The 21,261-nt window shown below is 40.2% G+C and overlaps 1 protein-coding gene across 1 annotated transcript in view; it reads right to left on the reverse strand.

The window, feature by feature from the left end:
• The window catches only part of LOC126419538 (protein PAT1 homolog 1), a 110,560-nt gene that overhangs the window by 46,160 nt on the left and 43,139 nt on the right, over positions 1–21,261 (reverse strand). The window contains exons 5-7 of the mRNA XM_050086728.1: positions 18,753–19,028; positions 18,474–18,669; positions 8,360–8,514 (exon numbers count right to left, since the gene is read on the reverse strand). Coding sequence (XP_049942685.1) covers positions 8,360–8,514; positions 18,474–18,669; positions 18,753–19,028 — 627 coding nt within the window. The remainder of the gene's footprint in view (positions 1–8,359; positions 8,515–18,473; positions 18,670–18,752; positions 19,029–21,261) is intronic.

Here is a 21,261-nt window from a genome sequence, read left to right on the forward strand (position 1 = left end):
ACCAGGCATTCCCACAAACGCTCTTCAACAAACTTGAGAAAATGACGGTGAAACTACATCAAACAAACATGAACCTTAAGTACAACAAAATCTGTTCATCCAACAATGTAATTCCTGATTATATTAAAATTAAGTACTCACCAAAACTGTATTCATAACACACCGCAACCCCAACTGAGTAACGCTGACATACATAAGTTAATGGTTTTGTGTTTGTTCATTCACAGAGTTTTAGTTAACATGAAGTATGCTAAGAAGAACGGCAATAAAAAAACACAGAAAATAAGCTGGAAACAACGGCATCAATTGTAAAATCATGCTGTGACATACAGTAAATAAGGTATTATGAAATTACTCACAGAAGTAATGCTTGGAACAAAATACAATAATGTTTTACCCTGTTTTACAAGTATGCTATTTCTATATGTTTTAGAATCAAATATCCCTCAGATGATGGTGATATTTGTCGCTGAACCTAGTTTGGGGGAATAAATAAATAAATAACAAAAGCTCTTGCATCAAGGTAGACGCACAATCCCATATTGTGGTTACTGGATAAATGTAGTTGGTAGATTTAAAAAAATCTATTCAGAAAGTGGTGGCAGGAGAAAACACATAAAACAGAGTTGAAATTTGCAAGCTTTCAGAGCCAGTGGCTCCTTATTCTGGCAGAAGGATTGAAGGGGAAGTAAGAAGGGTGAAGGAAACGAACTTGTGAGGTTTAGGACAGGGGAGAGTTTGGAAAAGTCTCCCAGAACCTAGGAGAGGACACACTTACCTGACAAGTTGAAAAGGGAAGACTGATTGTTGGGACCGCACTAGCCAAGGTTTGAAACCCCAAGAACTTAAATGTGGAAGATAGGGTAATAAGCAAGACAGAGATTACTGACTAAACATTGTGCATGTATTAATAAGAGTGGAAAGTTAAGCGCATTGTAACTGGTAGAGTTGGTTGGGGAAGGGGTATAGATCATAAAATAAAAGATACAGAAAACTAAAAGGGAGTGAAGAAAGGAATGGTTACTGAGAAGAAACACTGAGACTGAAGAAATTAATGTAAATCAAGGCCACATGAGTGGCTATTAGAACCAAGGATATGTTGTAACACCAGTTCCCACTGGCGGAGTTCCAAGAAACTGGTGTCTGAGGAAAGACTCTATGGCATGTGTGGTAAAACAGGCACCGAGGTCACAGTTGAAAAGTTGCAGAGCATGCTCTGCAAAAGGATATTGTGTGTTGCCAATACACACCCTTGTCTATTCCCACTCATAACTAATAACTTGATGGTAGTCCTGCCAATGTAAAAGGCCAAACAGTGTTTACAGAACAGCTGGTATGTGATGTGTCATTTGAGAGGTGGCTCTCCCCTTGATAGTATATGTTTTGCCAGTTACATGGCTGGTATAGGCGGTGGTACAAGGGTGCATAGGGCAAATCTTACAATGTGGACAGTCACCGAGGTGGCAATAGTATGAACCATCGGGTAGGAGAACAGGCACATAGGAGCAGAGGGTTTGACAAGGATATTGCGGAGATTTGGAGGGTGACAAAAAGCTATTCTAGCTGTGGTAGGCAAAATGTGGGACAAAATGTACCTCATTTCAGGGCACGATTTTAGGAAGTCATAGCTTTGTCGAAGTAGCTGATTAATAAATTCAAGGCCTGTATAATATTGAGTGACAAGAGGTGTACTCTTAAGTTCTCTTTTGTATGGATCAGCAGTACTAGGATTGGATTAATGGACTGGAAGATCTGCCTTTGAACTAAACTAGTGGAGTAATTACAGCCAGTGAAGGCTGAGATGAGAATGGTGGTGTACTGCTGTAACACATCAGCATCTGAACAAACATGTTTGGCTCGGATGCCGAGGCTGTATGGGAAGGAATGTTTGACACGGAAAGGATGGCAACTGTCAATATGTATGTACTGGGGTTTGTTAGTGAGTTTAATACGAATGGAAGCACGTAGCTGACCCTTGATGAGGATGAGGTCAATATCAAACAGCTGGTATGTGATGTGTCATTTGAGAGGTGGCTCTCCCTTTGATAGTCTCTAACTGTGGGAAACAGAAGTTCTCGCACATATCAAGATATGTGCTTCCTGTAACAGTGTTCTTGGCAAAGAAAAATGGACCATACACCTTTTCCTGTGAAACTACACAAAACATATTAGGCATAGGACCAAGTGAAATTTAATTGCTACAATGTATTTAGAGATTCCAAGACAATGAGTCCATTTGACAAAGATGTCATCAATGTATCTAGACCAAAACAGGGGCTGAAGCCTTACTGATACCAGGAAAGCTCCCTCCAAGTGACCAGTTTCTCAGAACTCTGCAGGTGGGAACTGTGTTCCAAAATGTGCTCGGTTCCCGCCACCAACCTGGCCTTAATTTCTTTTTTCAATAACTATTCCTTTCTCCACTCCCTTTTAGTTTTATGTATCTTTTATTTTCTGACCTACCGACCTATCCCCCGCCGCCCCCCCCCCCCCCCCCCACACACACAAAAATACACATGCCTCTATCACTCACAATACACTTAGCTTCCCACTCTTATTAACACATAACAATGTTTAATCAGCAATCTCTGTCTTGCATCTTACCCTGTCTTCCACCTTTAACCTCCTAGGTTCTCAAACCCCAGCCAGTACAGTCCCCAACAATCAGTCTTTTCTTCTCATCCTGTCTGGTAAGTCTCGCCTGACCTGGAGTGCTGAGCAACTTTTCCAAACACTCCCCATGTCCTAAACCTCACTAGTCCTCTTCCTTCATGCCTTTTCCTTCCCCTTCAACAATTCTGCCACAAGGAGCCACTGACTCCGAAAGCTGACAAATTTCCACTCCTTTTTATGTGTGTCTTCTCTGCTGCCGCTTGGTGAGTAGGTTTTTTTTATCTACGCAATTACATTACATATTTTAAAAAATAATTATTTTCACTGATGTAAGTAAATACTAGTGTCCTTAAGCAAGTGTTTGCTGTTATTTACACAGGCACCTACAAATGTGCAGTTAATAATAAAAAGTTGTTTGTAAATAATGTTAACATCTATTACATCTGTTATCGCACACAAATTTTTATTACGACAAATAAAATGTATACTGCCACATTATGTACCTCAGCAACACTCAAAGTAAGTAATATTCCTCTGGGTTAGTATATAATTTGCAAGCTTGCTCTAAGATAGATCTTTCATGTCTGTTAAGTACAAATGTGGTACCAAGTCATTTTCAGATGTATTTTTTGGGACGTGAAGACAAGCAACTAATTCTAGATTGACAGGGATATAGTCCCTTCAAGTGATATATAATGTAAGTAGAAAGTAAATGAGTAATAACAAGGTAATCTATAACCAGTTTCTTAAGAACGTGGTACAGCTGCAGAAATAGTACATCTGATCAAAAATACACTTTACCTTTACAAAGCTCAACTATCTGTATTTTTCATTAGGAGAGTGATATGTTTCACGTATTTTGCTATGTTAATGATCAGTGACACACAGCAGGGCACCTATCACACTTACAGCTAGCTCAATGGAGATTGAGTCTATTATAATAAGCTCTAAAAACAATGCACAATAGTTAATTATTAAAGCCCAGTAACGTTTCTACACAGCTTACAATGATGATGAAAGATGCACCATACATTTATTGAATCAAATTTTTTAAATCCATTTTCTCTAATTGGAAAATAGCAGTAACATCCACAAAAATATACTACAAATTTTCACTTATAAAGCACAGGGTGTATTGGAAAGAATCATCTGATTTGGAATGTCTAGATTTCTGAAACTAATAGACATATATAATGAATTTTGTTTTTTGATGAATGGGTAACTCAAAAAGTTTTTTTTTCATATACTTTCATAGCCGTTCAATATGCCACCCCTTGAGATGCACAGCATGTGTCAATGCGGTATTCAAATTGTTCCCACACTGCAGCAAGCATGTCTTGAGTTACAGCTTCCACAGCTGGTGTTAAGTGATATCTCAGTTCATTCATTGTTGTTGGTAACAGTCTTTTATAAACTCCCACAAATAAATAACCAAACACAGTCAGGTCTGGTGACCTTAGGGCCAGTAATTTAAAGCTGAGTCATTTGGTCCAGTGTGACCAGTTTGCCGTTCAGTAATCCTTTGAATTAAAAATTCCCGCACTCCCAGATTCCAGTGTGGTGGTGCTCCATACTGCTGGTAAATGAAGTCATTCGAATCAGTCTCTAACTGTGGGAAACAGAAGTTCTCGCACATATCAAGATATGTGCTTCCTGTAACAGTGTTCTTGGCAAAGAAAAATGGACCATACACCTTTTCCTGTGAAACTACACAAAACATATTAAATTTTGGAGGGTACCTCTTATGTTGTAAAACTTCATGTGGTTGTTCTGTACCTCACATTCTCACATTATGGTGATTCAACTTTCGATTTAAAGAGAATGTTGCCTCATCACTAAACAATTAGCATCGAAGAAAACTGTCTCCTCCATCTTATCAAGAATGAAATTGCAGAACTCCACACGTTGTCTTCACCTTCACGAAGAGCTTTCAGTAGCTGAATTTTGTATGTTGCATGTGTAAAGTCGACACAACACACGCCTGATTGACACTAGGGGCACGTTGAGCTGCATGGCGAATGGATTTCTACGTACTCCTTGTGAAACTACGACAGATGCATTCGGCGACTGTGCCAGACACTCGGGGACGATCCGGCGATTTGCCTTTACACAAACAACCTGTTTCTCGGAATTGTTCATGCCTTCCTCTAATGCTTTGTCCTGTAGGAAGATCCACGCCACACCTTATACGAAAGTCACGCTAAACAGATATTACTGATCCACACTGCGCAAAATGTAGAACACAAAATGCTTTCTGTTGTCCCAACACCATTTTTACTAGAACTGAAGTGAGCGCACACTGCTGAAACCTAGCACGAATAATGAAAAACTCAAGAGTCTGCTCTTTCCAACAGTACATTGTTCAAGCACATATCTTAAATAACATAACAATTATGATTTTTTAAAAATTGGATGACTCTTCTAGATACACCCCGTATTATTTGAGATACGTACGTGAACAACTTACTATTGGAAAGACCAAACTATCGAGTTTTACATGGTTCCTGTTTGGTTGCAGCAGAGTGCACCCACTTCAATTCTAGTAAAAACGATGTCGCGACAACAGCAAGCATTTTGTGTTCTATGTTTTGCGCAGTGCAGGTCAGTAATAATTTTTCAGCACGACTTTCGTACTAGGTATGGTGTGGATCCTGCTACAGTACAAGGCATTAGACGAAGGCATGAACAATTCCGAGAAACAGGTTGTTTGTGTAAAGGCAAATCCCCAGACCACCCCGAGTGACTGACACAGATGTCAAAAAACACATCAGTCATAATTTCACAACGAGTCCGCAGAAATCCATTCACCGTGCAGCTCAATGGTTCAACAAGTCCCCAATGTCCATCCGGCAAGTGTTGCATCGATGTTTACATATGAAACCATACAAAATTTAGCAACTGCAAGCTCTTCATAAAGGTGACAAACAACGTGTCGAGTTCTGTAATTTTGTTCTTGGCAAGATAGAGGATGATAGTTTCTTCCCTGCTTCGTGTTTAGTGATGAGGCAACATTCTATTTAAATATAAAGGTGAACGGTGAACTGTCATATTATGAGAATATGGGGAACAGAACAACCATATGAGAGGAATTCTCCAAAATTTAATGTGTAATTTCACAGGAAAAGGCATATGGTCCATTTTCCTTCGCTGAGAACACTGTTACAGAAGCATATATCTTGATATTCTTGAGAACTTTCTTTTCACACAGTTGGATACTGATTCAAACGACTTCATTTACCAATAAGATGAGGCTCAGCCACAATGGCATCTGGAAGTGCAGGAATTTTTAAATCAATGGGTTACTGAACAATGGATCGGTCGCAATGGACCAAATAACGCAGCCTTACATTACTGGCCTCCAAGGTCACTGGACCTGACTAGTTATTATTTCTTGTGGGAGTTTATAAAAGATTGTGTTTATGTGCCTCCATTACCAGCAACAACGAATGAACTGAGACATCACTTAACAGCAACTGTGGAAGCTGTAACTCAAGACATGCTCGTGTCAGTGTGAGAACAATTTGAATACTGCATTAACATATGCTGTGCATCTCAAGGGTGGCATATTGATCATATATGAAAAGGTATTTAAAAAAACACGTTTCGAGTTTCCCATTAATCAAAAAACAAAATTCATTGTATATGTTTATTACTTTCAGAAATATAGCCGCACCAAATCCGATGATGCTTTTGATAAACCCTGTATATACTGGCAACGATATCCACCTTTATGATATGTCCTCCTGAGTGACCTTCCTTAAGAAAGAATCTTAGCAAATGGTCATTTAGGATATTAAGCTCTGCCACACATGTAAATGATTATGAACAGGAAGAAAGAAATTAGTTCACTGGAATGATGGAACACATTGACACAAAGGATTTTCAGCCTAGTAGTATTGTATTTCATAGTTTGGGAACACTGGATAATGTGTGTCAGTAAGGAGAAGTACTACGCTATAACCCCACTTTTACGTTCCCGGAATTAACATTTACCAACGTTTACGACATTTTTTATCGGTCCCATCATATTTCCTATGCCCACAATGTTAATTTTCATCTGATTTTGCCTCAACATATTTATAATTTTCCCGCAATTTACGCATTACAAAAAATGTTTGTGGAGAAAAACTGACGCTGGCATGACTTTGGCCGTCCAGTAGTGATTACAAATATTACGTGGTTAAGTTTCTTGACACCAGAGCACTCCACTCAGCGGATTTGAACCAGTAAACATGTAAAAGTTGGAACAATTCGTGCCATATCTCCCACTGCTGCCAAGCTCTATTTGGCGTGGTGGCTGATGGGAGTAACTATGTTTGTTCAAATGAAGATATCATGACCAATCACAACCATTTCCAAACTGTCTGTACTGCGCAAACAAAGTTTTGTTATTGTTGTGATCATCATGACACCTTTGTTGAACACTATTTGGCATGTTTCGGCATATGGCAACTTGGAGCGCTAGTTGACACTGTCATTCACTTTGTGTTGCTCAAATGTTTTTAGTTTAAACACAGTCCCAGTTACGTATTTTATTCATGCTGAGCAAAACATGTTTCGAGGAATTATTCTCATTGCAAGTGGAGTATTTATGTATGTATTTTCTGTGATATTACACAAACAAACAATGTGAGTGATAGTTTGCATGTGTGTGTGGTTTTCTACATATAACTGATGAGGCAAAGTACCTGATAACCTCAAAAAGATGACTACAGTGCAAGAGATGCAAAATAACACATATTCAAACACCACACAAAATACTTGTGTACATATTTGCACTTGAAAATGAGAAAAAATTCTCGAAACGCATTGTGCTAAGCATGAAAAAAATACATAACTAGCGCAGTATTTCATTATTTAAATAATGAATGGCAGCTGCAAACTTTCCAAAACATCGATTATGACATGAAATTGAGTTCCTACTTCCCAGACAGTTATCAGTTCCAGTTACATCAGCTGTTTTTATTAGATAATAAACCTTTATTAGATAATAAACAAGTCCCTGACAAGTCTTTTGATGACTTATGTACATATATCACACATAAAGTGCAAGGGGGTATCCTAGGCGTAACTTTTACATCTTAAAAGCTTTTACAGCTTAAAATTTTACATTTTATCACGTTTTACGCCATTTTTTTGAAGTCCCTAGAAAAGTTTAAAAGTTGGGTTTCACTGTACGTTCCAAGTGGAAGCTCTACTGGCAATTTAGTCTCAATTTGATAAATCCTTATGAGACATCCATGAAAGCGGCTTATGATGGTAAAGCTATTCAAAGAGTTAACTAGGAGTTATGTAAGAGACTGTACAAAATGCCATACTTTTTAATGATGATTATCAACTATTTAACGCAGAATGAAGCATCTGTAAAAGTGAATAACAGGGGGAACATTACTAAGGGTGATTATTGTTACTTTTTGTTGCTTCAGTGTTTGCAGAGACATTTAGTTGACTAGGCAAACAGAAGCCAGCATATGGCCAGATATTTGGACAAAATGAAATTTATGGGAAGATTTGGCAATTTTGATGAAATTTTCTAGTTCTGACCATAGTCATGATCAATTTGAACAAAATTATGAAATAGCAGCCTCAGAAATCCCAGGAAATCTTCCCCACAGAGATTCAGACATTGAGTGGGTGTTTTTTACTTCTATTGTCCCATCACAAAAACATCAGATGAATGGTAATCTCATCAATGAACAGTTTGTACTCAGCAGACAATAAGACAGCACTTATATCTACTACTTACGGGAAACCCTGGACGAAATTGAACATTTGGCCCCCTGTGTGGCACATTTCTCAGCAATCCATTATCACCTGGAAAGACTTGTAGGCTTTTCCCAACAGTACCAGGATGGCCCATTAAATGTGGAGGTATGAATCTTAAGAGGTTTGGATTTGAACCTGAAACAAAAGGGGCCGCTGTCAGCACTACATCACACCAGTGGGAGAACAGAGCAGACACTGCCAAGTTTTCATCATCATGAAAGTGTTATTAACTAATCCCTGATATGTTGGATGACTCGTTCAGACAAATCATAACATGGAAGAGGTTTTAAACGTCTGATTATAAAAGCCACAATTTTTATGTTAATGATTCATTGTATTATGCGTTCTGCAAACATTTCATGAATACTTCCACGGTTCCAAATATGCTCAAATCATTAGCAAAAATTTTCATAAATCACGAGACACAAGCAAATATCAACAATCCCTATGGCAAAACTGTATCTGACTTGCACACTGTTTTTCGAAGTTCTCGAAGGAAGCACAACTCAGAACAAACAACAAGTGAAACAGTGCAATAGCAGATGCAGGTATTCTGAATTATGTCTATGTGCTAAGGTAGCATATAACATTTTAGTTGATCATCTTGTTGCTGTTGTCTTCAGTCCAGAGCTGGTTTGATGCAGCTCTCCATGCTACTCTATCCTGTGCAAGCTTCTTCATCTCCAAGTTTCTACTGCAACCCATGTCCTTCTGAATCTGCTTAGTGAATTCATCTCTTGGTCTCCCTCTATGATTTTTATGCTCCACACTGCCCTCCAATACTAAATTGCTGACCCATTGAGGCCTCAGAACATGTCCTACCAACCGATCCCTTCTTCTAGTCAAGTTCAATACTAAATTGGTGATCCCTTGATGCTTCAGAACATGTCCTACCAAATGATCCCATCTTCTAGCCAAGTTGTGCCACAAATTCCTCTTCTCCCGAATTCTATTCAGTACATCCTCATTAGTTACGTGATCTACCCATCTGATCTTCAGCATTTTTCTCCAGCACAACATTTTGAAAGATTCTATTGTCTTCTTGTCCAAACTATTTATCATTCATGTTTCACTTCTATACATGGCTACACTCCATACAAACACTTTCAGAAATGACTTCCTGACATTTAAATCTATACTCGATGTTAGCAAACTTCTGTTCTTCAGAAAAGCTTTCCTTGCCATTGCCAGTCTACATTTTATATCCTCTCTACTTCGACCACCATCAGTTATTTTGCTCCCCAAATAGCAAAACTGATCTACTACTTTAAGTGTCTCATTTCCTAACCTAATTCCCTCAGCATCACATGATTTAATTCAACTACATTCCCTGTTTTTGCTTTTGTTGATGTCCACCTTAAATCCTCCTTTCAAGACACTGCCCATTCCGTACAACTGCTCTTCCTTTGCTATCTATGACAGAATTACAATGTCATTGGCAAACCTCAAAGTTTTTATTTCTTCTCCATGGATTTTAATTACTGCTCCAAATTTTTCTTTTGCTGCTTACTCAATATATAGATTGAATAACATCGAGGATAGGCTACAACCCTGTCTCACTGCCTTCCCAACAACTGCTTCCCTTTCATGCCCCTCTTATGTGAGTAATAAGAAGTATTAGCTGTACTCTCATGTATGCCATCATGAAGAGTAAAACTGGTTTTACTGCAGATGTGAACGCACGTACAAAACTAGAATTTAAATTATCAGCTCTAGATTTTTCGGGATTATGTTGAGAAACTCTCCAGATGCATACATGTCAGAACCACTGTGTCATGCAAGGCAATTAGAATGAGTTGCGAGAATTATATGAGAGTTAAGCAGTTACTGTTTGTGGTGATTACAATGTTGATACTGGTTTACTGGTCAGCAACCCTGTCCCATAAGTCTGTAGCTCTCTCAAATGAATTTTCATTTTGATAGAATTATAATATTGATTTTCTAGTGAAAGGACTGATCAAATCTGCACAGAGCTTAAATAATTTTGATTGCCTGTCATCAAAATGATGAAGTAGAATGTTTGTTTAGATTAGATATGCTTTATGTTCCAAAATTCCACAGTAACAAGATCCTCAAGGATATACAATGTGTCATAAAAGAATAAATAACATATATAACAAAGACAGTTGCTGGGGAGCAGCCTTTGTACTAGCTAGGGGTGCAGGTAGCAGGGGTAGGCGACAGATGACTGGAAACCCAATTTCTTAGACTAGGGCATGAGATAACAGCTTACAACTTAGCTGATATGGGGACCCAAACTGGGTGGCCATATTGGGGCTGGGGATGGCGTATACGTGTGTACACACACACACACACACACACACACACACACACACACACACACACACACAATCTATTTTGTGGGGGGTGAGGAGGCAGCAAGTTACCTTGGGCTCAGGCCAGGAAAGTTACAGATGTGAAGGATGTGCTCTAAGAATAGCTCCCATCTGGGCAGCTCAGTAAAGCTGCTGGTGGTGGGGAGGATCCAGTTGGAAAGTGTTGTCAAGTGGCCGCTGAAATCTCTAAATGTTGTGCTCTGCTGCATCTTGTGCCATTGGGTGGTCCATCTTGATTTTGGCAACAGTTTGGCAGTGACCATTCATTCTAGTTGACACCTGGTTGTTTGTAGTTGACAACTGGTTGGTTGTCATACCAATGTAAAATGTGCAGTGGTTGCAGTAGAGCCAGTATATAACACGACTGCTTTCACCAGAATGTAACACGACTGCTTTCATAGATGGCCTGGCCTCTCATGGGATAGTATAAAACTGTGACAGGACTGTAACAGGTGGTGCTGGGTAGGCGGGTGGGTGGGTGGATTGGGCAGGTCTTGCATCTGGGTCTTCCACAGTGATATGATTCCTGTGGCAGGGGATTGGAGGTGTCAGTGGCATAGGGATGGAGTAGGATGATGTGGAGGTTGAGTGGGCAGTGGAGCACCACTACGGGGGGAGTTGGAAGTACATTAGAAATAGTATTTTACTAGTAGAAATATACACATTCATGCACAAACCACACATACATTCAAATTTACACACCCACGGCCACAACAAAACTAACATATTCCAAAGAGGTAGTAAATTTGTCACAAAATATGTAACTATACATTACACAAAGATACATGTGATAATTCTTAAACTACTGTATCCCTGCATCATCAAACAGAAAATGAGTTTATAACAGTTATTTACATTGAATATATCTAAAAACAAAGATGATGTGACTTACCAAACGAAAGTGCTGGCAGGTCGAAAGACACACAAACAAACACAAACATACACACAAAATTCAAGCTTTTGCAACCAACGGTTGCTTCATCAGGAAAGAGGGAAGAAGAGGGAAAGACTAAAGGATGTGGGTTTTAAGGGAGAGGGTAAGGCGTCATTCCAATCCCGAGAGCGGAAAGACTTACCTTAGAGAGAAAAAAGGACAGGTATACACTCGCACACACACCCATATCCGGATATGGACTGCACAGTCTCAGGCAACTGAAACCACACTGGGAGCAGCAGCACCACTGCATGATGGGAGTGGCAAATGGGGTGGGGTAAGGAGGAAGCTGGGGCGGGGAGGGGAAGGGATAGTACAGTAGGGATGGCGGACAGTGAAGTGCGGCAGGTTAGATGGAGGGCAGGGGAGAGGTGAGGGAGGGAGGGGGGGGGGGGGGGAGGGCGTAGTAAGTAGCGGAAAATGAGTGTGATGGTGGAATGGCGGCTGTGAAGTGCTGGAATGGGAACAGGGAAGGGGCTGGATGGGTGAGAACAGTGACTAACAAAGGTTGAGGCCAGGAGGGTTACGAGAACGTAGGATGTATTGCAGGGAAAGTTCCCACCTGCGCAATTCAGAAAAGCTGGTGTTGGTGGGAAGGATCCATATGGCACAGGCTGTGAAGCAGTCATTGAAATGAAGGATGTCATGTTTGCCAGCATGTTCAGCAACAGGGTGGTCCACTTGTTTCTTGGCCATGGTTTGTCGGTGGCCGTTCATGCGGACAGACATCTTGCTGGTTGTCATGCCTACATAGAATGCAGCACAGTGGTTGCAGCTTAGCTTCTAGATAATATGACAGGTTTCACAAGAAGCCCTGCCTCTGATGGGATAGGTGATGTTTGTAACTGGACTGGAGTAGATGGTGGTGGGAGTACGTATGGGATAGGTCTTGCATCTAGGCCTATTACAGGGGTATGAGCCATGAGGTAAGGGGTTGGAAGCAGGGGTTGTGTAGAGATGGATGAGAATATTGTGTAGGTTCAGTGGACAATGGAATACCACAGTGGTATTCCACCATCCACCAAACCTACGCAATACCACAGTGGTATCCCATCATCCACCGAACCTACACAATATCCTCATCCATCCTTACACAACCCATGCTCCCAACCACTTACCTCATGGCTCATACCCCTGTAAGAGACCTAGATGCAAGACCTGTCCCATACATCCTCACACCACGACCTACTCCAGTCTGACCACGAACATCACCTACCCCATCAAAGGCAGGACTACCTGTGAAACCAGTCATGTGATCTATGAGCTAAGCTGCAACCACTGTGCTGCATTCTATATCGGCATGACAACCAAGAAGCTGTCTATCCTCGCCCATCCAGTCCCTTCCCTGTACCCATTCGAGCACTTCACAGCCATCATTTCATCATCACACTCAATCTTCCTCATTTTCCGCTACTTACTCCCCCCTCCCCCACCTCTCCCCTGCCCACCGTCTAACCCCAAAAGCTTTATTTGGGACAGTCTTTTTGTTGTGCTTATCTGCCATTCAGCATCTCCGCTATATGGTAAACGGCAACTTTCGTTTTCATAATAGTGTTACATTCCATGCTGGATTTTCCATTGTTTAATTTTCAATGACATATTTCCAAAAGTAGTCACATTAACACTTACAGAAAATACTGGGTGGTTGTAATTAAACTTTCACTACCTGAGAGGGCCCCCATGAAAAACAAGTGGTTATAGGATAATGAAACTTCGTGAGCCGGCCAGAGTGGCTGAGCGGATCTAGGCGCTACAGTCTGGAACTGCGCGACTGCTACGGTCGCAGGTTCGAATCCTGCCTTGGGCATGGATGTGTGTGATGTCCTTAGGTTAGTTAGGTTTAAGTAGTTCGAAGTTCTAGGGGACTGATTACATCAGAAGTTAAGTCCCATAGTGCTCAGATCCATTTGAACCATTTTTGAAACTTCGTGGAAACATTTGCAAGGCCACACGGGAGAGGACTGATGAATAAACCACTGAAAGAAACATATTTAAATATTCACATGAGAGGCTAACATTTGTTAACTGCATACCATGATTAAGTTCCAGGTTACAAACGTTGCTCAATACGACAACCATCTGCATCCATTGCAGTCTAGAACTGCATTAAAGATATCATTTCTAAGTTTTTTGCAGCACTTTCTGAATGGCGAACCATGGAATGTTCAGCTGTCATGACACAGCTCATATACTGCTTGAAGATAACATATTGCGTACAGCATCCTCAGCCATAGCAACAATAACTTCAACAACTTGTGGTGCAAATGAGTGTCAGCCTCTTCCAGGAGCAGTTTCCAAACTACCAGTCAATCCAAACTTTCAAAACATATTCTTCAAGCCCAGTCTGGAAATAAGACATCTCTGTATTCCTTTACTGTGTTGATATTTGCAAAGATCAGCAGTACTGCTGCTGCTATTTTGATGAAACAGCTTTACAAGTGCAGCCGTGCTCAACTTGTCCACAGCCATTTTACAGACTATAACTATAACAGCAATGCTTCTGTTTCACTCCAACATTGTCATACCAGTACCAGCATCTAACAGCAAGTCACGATTCCAACACTACTAACTACACAAATCCTGCAGCACACAGTCTGAACGTCATTCTTGTATTAAAAAAAATTAGGGTAAGGTTAAACATGTCAGACCAGATATTTACTTGTTAGTCCAATAGCTGATAATCTCTTGCAGACACTTTTCAATGAACTAGTTGTCACTCGATACCTCTTCTGTGTGGTGAGTAGCTCTCTATCCATTTCATTTTGATACACATTAAATTCCAATTGTCCAGTATCACACTGAGCTCTTTCTCGATGTTATCATATGTGGTTCCAGTTCAGGTACAGTTTTCATGTGGACAAAGTAGAGTTGGGTGCCATTTGAACTCAGCTGCCCAATTCTTAGATTAGCCTTATAACTTTCCCCAACTTTGGAATACTTCTACTGTATGCCCCAAAGTAAGGAAAGAACAGTGACATAGTACTTAAGTGAATCTTTTACGTTGGGTGTCCACACAGTAAATAGTTTTCCATCTACACTGACTCACATAGCAAAAATTTAACTACAACAACCCTGTAGAATGAATAACTGCAGATATTAAAAGGCCTCCCAGACACAAATTTATCAGTTTCTTGCAAAAGCACTACACTAAACCACAGTTCCTAAATCACTATCACAGGTATAAAAAAAGATACAGAGAAGGGTACCGCTCGCTGCAAAAATCATTCAATGGCAAAATAAAATATAATGTAGAAGATAAAAACAAAGTAATATCGCATGTCATAAAAAATGAAACTGGAATAAGCCGATGCAATTGTAGTAACATACAAATCAAAAGATGGGACTAGAGTAATAGAAAACTGTCAGGAATTGGCAAATGTTGTAAATGACTAATTCTCTGGTAATGCAAAAAAGTTGCAAACAAAATCTTCCTAAAACACATGTAGTACACACAATGACTTACACTACAAGCACAATGATGATGTTTTGCACAGCGGAGCCAGAAGTCAGGAAGACAATACAGAAATTAAAAAATAAGAAGTCAGCAGGTACAGATGAAGTTCCAGTCTCTGCACTCACGGCACAAATAGACAGCATACAAGCTTTCTTAACATAATAATGATTTCCTTTAGTTAGGGCACTTTTCTCGAGTATCTAAACATGCTAGAGAAAGGTAATGTGAAGAATCTTGAAAACAATAGGCCAGATTCACTACTGCCAGCATTCTCAAAAATAGGTGAATTAATCATTAAAGGTGGACTAATGAGTTACATGAATAAATGCAACCTTTTCAATGAAGCACAGTTTGGGTTCTGAAGTGGGAAAAGTGGAATACTGGCTATTACAGTCACACAAAAGTGATACTTGAAGCTTGTGATGAGGATTACACTGTACAAGCATATTCTTAGACTTTCCCAAGATTTTTGGCAATGCTGACCATAAAATACTGGACTAAACAAGCTAGAAGCACTAGGGGGTAGCAGGAATGGCAAATGAAGTGTTCCAAGTTGTACCTGGAAAGGTAGAGAGGTTCACAGGTCTGCTGCTGATAAATTTGTAATAAAACAATGACCAACTGTCTTTGAGGAGGACGACAAAAGGGCTGTTGATATAATACTGATTCCACATGGGACAGCTAATGTCATTCAACCAATTGACAAAGAATGTTTTTGACAGTGGAAAGTAATTTTCAGGAAACTGTTGGACTATATAATCTCTTACAGTTCTTTGTCATTTCAGGTTTCTCAACAGAACAGTAGTCTTAAACTGGTCATTTGTGCATTATCAGTTTGCAGTGCCATGTTTTCTGAATTTGATTAAGTATGTCTGGTACTCAGCAGAAAATGCAGAACAATAGCTGGGACCATTTCTTGCTCTAACCCAGTTCTGCCTGAACAAAACTAGTAATTACCATGAAATGTCTGAATAGATTAGCTTTTCATTTGTTAGGTGTGTCTTGTGTAAGGAAGATATTTGTTTTCACCATTTGATAGGCACTTCACATTTTTGTAATTACCTCAGAGAATAAACAAAAAAGTGTTTCATTATAAGTATAATTAAAATGTTATCATATGAACTGTGCTACAGAAATCACTGTAAAATGATATATGTGTAAGAAATATTCCATTTCTGCAATGAGACATCAACCACTGTCATGTTTTTTTCCCCTCTCCTGATCACATTTGTAAGAATTACATCTCCAACAGTTTAGCTGCCAATACAAAATGTAGATTATTAAAAAAATAGTGTGACATGCCTGAACTGGTTAAGGTGCTTAAAATAGATGTTTGTGCAATCTGGACTTTCACACTATGTTATCTTGTCATGGTTGCTTTCACTCATTCACATATTCATGTGATCGGCAAGAAGGGCTGTACAAATCACTGTTATAAGCTATTCTCCATGCAGAAAAAAATGAGTAACTTCAATCTTCTTTGAAAATACTTTCTGTGCATCTGAGCAACTAAAATTCTGACAGTACTTTTCTCTCAGTGTATTATTCTTGTATTAAAAAAATTTAGGGTAAGGTTAAACATGTCAGACCAGATATTTACTTGTTAGTCCAATAGCTGATAATCTCTTGCAGACTCTTTTCAATGAACTAGTTGTTACTCGATACCTCTTCTGTGTGGTGAGTAGCTCTCTATCCATTTCATTTTGATACACATTAAATTCCAATTGTCCAGTATCACACTGAGCTCTTTCTCGATGTTATCATATGTGGTTCCAGTTCAGGTACAGTTTTCATGTGGACAAAGTAGAGTTGGATGCCATTTGAACTCAGCTGCCCATCTCTTAGATTAGCCCTATAACTTTCCCCAACTTTGGAATACTTCTACTGTATGCCTCAAAGTAAGGAAAGAACAGTGACATAGTACTTAAGTGAATCATTTTTTATGGGGGGTGGGGAGGGGGGCGAGGGAAGGTAGGTGGAATACGCCCCCCCCCCCTCCCACCACCCCATCCCCCCCCTACACACACACACACACACACACACACACACACACACACACACACACACAATTACTGGGAATCAGCACACTTGGAAAGATGACGTCAATTTTGATACGATGACAGCATGTGCCACCTGGGTGTAGTGGAAGTACTGATAATAGTTTCAAAATCGTCTGCCAACAGATTGGGTAGTGCCATGGCTACCAGAGCAACATCTGTGTCTAATCAATGTGGTGTAAATGTTTGAAGCAAGCAGGCAACCAAGCCAGAGAAATGCACTCTTGTTTCCCCAGCCAGCTGAGTGAGTTTGAAAGGAGACAAGTTGTGGCCTTCTGTGATCGGGAAGGTCCTTTCGGAGAACTCCACATGAGTTTTCAGTGATCACATGAACTTTCACACATGCACAGGTGAGGTTTTGGGATGTCCACACAGCACAGACGCCTGCCAGGGTCCTCATATTGTAAGGACAGCAGTGGCAGATCATACAGCAACAACAGCACAGATAAGAGGGCTTGTGAGGCCATACATGTCAACATGAACTATTTTGAACTGATTGTCAGCAATGGGACTATACGTACACACACTTCTAGCCCATCTTCCACTCACGCCACAGCATCCATATGCACAGCTCAACTTGTGCCGTCAGAGAATCACCCAGAAGATCGAATAGCGTACCTTGGTCTTCAATGATGAAAGCACATTTTGCCTACACACAAGTGATGGTCAGCTGATCATTTGTGCATACAACATGCAGCTGTGAGCACTGTCTCACAGAGTGCATCTGTCCATGAGACACTGGCCCCACCGCAGGCCTAATGGTCTGGGTATGATAAGCTACAACTCACATTAATCTTTAGTGTTTTTGGAGGGGACCCTAACCAGTGCTCGGTACATGCAGATTGTTGTCAGACTCATTCTTTTGCCATTCTTGCAACAGGGAGGTGAGTTGGTATTTCAATAAGATAATGCTTGCCCACACACTGCCAGTGAACTCGACATGCTCTGCAAGACATGCAGTAACTTCCTGGCCAGCATGATCTCTGGACTTGTTGCTAGCCAAGCCACGTGTGGGATATGATGGGACAAGAAAAGACTCATGCAACTTGTCAACCAACAACTCTTTATGGAACTATGTCAACAGGTTGAGCAAGAGTGGTATAATGTATCCCAGGACAGTATTCGCCATCTGTACACTTGACTGGATGCCAGAACCAGAAGCTAAAACACATCCAAATGTGGGTATTTCAGCATGGGTCAATACCTGGAACTTCTGAACCACTTGTGTTATTGATGTGTAAATGTAATCATTTCTTGCATCCCCCCCCCCCCCCCCACACACACACACAAAGCATTTTTTTTTATGTACTCACCTAGTCGGTGGTTCGCCTGGTGCAACAGCACTGGGTGGATACCAGGCGGTGGTTGGGCAGGAGGTGGTGCAACTACTCTCGGTGGAGGCACCACAAAAGGGCCATTCGGATGACTTGCTGCTCGAGTCAGTCCTAACACTGGTGGGGGGAAACTTATGCCCCGCCCTAGAGTTGCCTGGGTACCACGAACAGCTTCCTACAATTTCACAACACGTTATTTAGTAAAAGTTTAAAGTTATTCAAATTCTGCAAATAACTTCAGTTAAAGGTAAAACTTGCCTGAGACTGCACAGTTATTGGAGGAGGTGGAAATTGTGGAACCTGAGGAGGGCTAGTAGGCTGAGCAATTGGCCCAGCAGCAGGACTAGTAGTAGTAACAGACGAGTGTCCTGCACTGCTGCCACTGCTATTACTGTGTCCAGATGACATAGTAAGCTCCCGCTCGATGTCTTCAACACGCAGCACAGCTGCTGGTGGAGGTGGTTGGCTAGAAGCTGAAGACACTGCCGACTGCTGGATGAGACCTCGCTCAAGTTCTTCCACTGTGCACACACTCTGGGAATGAACACAGACAGTTCACTCAATGTTACTTTTGTGCCAATAACATCCACAGATCCACATGGATCAGATACAAGCCTTACTTAATGAAACTAGAAACAAGGCAATCAAACAGGTGAGGGGGGGGGGGGGGGGGAGCGCAGGCCTGAGAGAGGTAAATAAGAAAGGCGATTCTATGCATGCAGCAATGCAGTAGGTATAAATGTGGAATAAAAAGGAAGAGGAATCCAAACGAAAAACATAAAATACAGATATAAACAGAAAAATCAAACAATTAAAAATTCAGTATTGAATTTAACAATCATACGCAACGGATAGTTTCTACTCACCATATAGCAGAGATGTTGAGTAGCAGATAGGCACAACAAAAACATTGTCACAAAAATAAGCTTTTGGCTAACAAGGCCTTTGTCAAAAATAGACAAAACATACACACACATTTTTGAAGAGTTGTGACTAATTCTTCAAATGGCGTAAGGCATCAAGTGCACTGATGGTCCAATGAGGTGTTTGATTCACAGACAGTGGAGGGTGAAGTTCTGGCCAGTTAGATCTCCTCCCCCCCCCCCCCCCTTCTACAATGTACAATGAGTTGGGTCCACTCATTCAAGATACCGTGAACGTGAATCAGGATATTTATTTCAACATTCGTGGTGACTAAGTGTTGCACTCTCTTCTACATCTACATAATGAGCATGCTGCCTACACTTCCATCTTCCAAGATAATGACAGCCATGCTCATAGTATGTATACATTCCTTGTTTGACCAACACTCAGACATCATATCACAACTCAACTGGCCTGCTAAATCATCCAATCTTTATTACACTGAAACCATTTGGGACAATATGGGACAGTGGGTGAAACACAGCAACTGACATCCGCACAATTTGGTAGCTCTACAGCAACTACCATCAATGAGTGGCTGCAGCTGGATACGGCATACCTGAAGAAACTTGGGAACTCTTTTTCTTCTTTACACTGAGACCATTATTACCACAAGAGATGGTATTACACAGCGTTTGTGTGAGGCCTCCAGGGGGTACTAAGTTTTTGACTGGTATGCTTAGATAAAATATATTCTTAACAATGCTGGTGAAAATATAACATTATGAAAGCTTCTGGCAGTTGGTTGTCATTGTATGGACATCTTTCTGGAATTCTGTTGTATTCACTTAGTATACAACCAGTGCCTCACTCCAGATTGAAGAATGTAAGAAACAGGCTTCAAATGTTCATTGCTTTACCAATGAGTTTGTGTGTTAAATATTTTATGTTAACCCCTCAGTCCTGGTGACCCCTATGGGGGACATAACATGTAGCATTATTTGAAAATTTTTCCCCGAGCTCTTATCATTTTGGCAACACTAAAAAGTGTTTTAGAAGGAAGTTCAGAGATGGCAGAACCTCCTGCAATAGCAGTTCATCATTGTTGTGTTGAATCACATTGTTGCCAGCCAGAATAGAAAATGGCTGACAGAAGAAAGTGGGTCAGAGGAGAGGCTCTTTGTAAGTATTTTATTACTACTTTATTCTATTTTAATCAATACAACATATATGGGATAATGTAAATGAATAGTCAGAGAATAATTATTTAAAATTATAATTTTACAATCGTCTTTGAAAAAGTATTGAAATTCGAGTGTAGCCTGTAAGGGACACCAGGACTTAGTGCAATGTGTAACGTGATTTGTCAACAAAATATATTTCATCTTTTTTTTTTTTTTTTTTTTACAAAAGTAATACTTTAATTGTTCATTTTATATTCTGTGGTGAATATTAGATTAATATTAATTATGTTTCAGGAAATTGTGATCTACAGGTGAACAATTTTACAATTTTTTTTTTTTTTGCCCCAATTCAAATGCATTTGAAGATTTTGTAAATGAATTATTTGATGGAGATGTTAGTGAATTGGAGCTCTCTGATGAGGTGTGATGATGATGATATCCATACAGATCCAGACTATCATGTCAGAAACGAACAGGAATCAGATATAGCTAACGAAGATGAAGACGAAGCTGAAGACAGGAACAATAGCAGGTCAGAAAAAATCTGCTCTATTCAATCTACCACCGACAGGACATTTTGGAAGAAGACTTTGGATTTTTTCCCTTTAACCACCTGCATCTGAACATGATGAACAAGTGGTAATCAGTGTGAACTTACCACCTCATGACTACGTGAGTAAATATCGGCCAGAAAATATTTTTAGCATCCTTACCGAGTA

This window comes from Schistocerca serialis, chromosome 9 (genome assembly GCF_023864345.2).
Source record: "Schistocerca serialis cubense isolate TAMUIC-IGC-003099 chromosome 9, iqSchSeri2.2, whole genome shotgun sequence".
NCBI classification, from domain to species: domain Eukaryota; kingdom Metazoa; phylum Arthropoda; class Insecta; order Orthoptera; family Acrididae; genus Schistocerca; species Schistocerca serialis.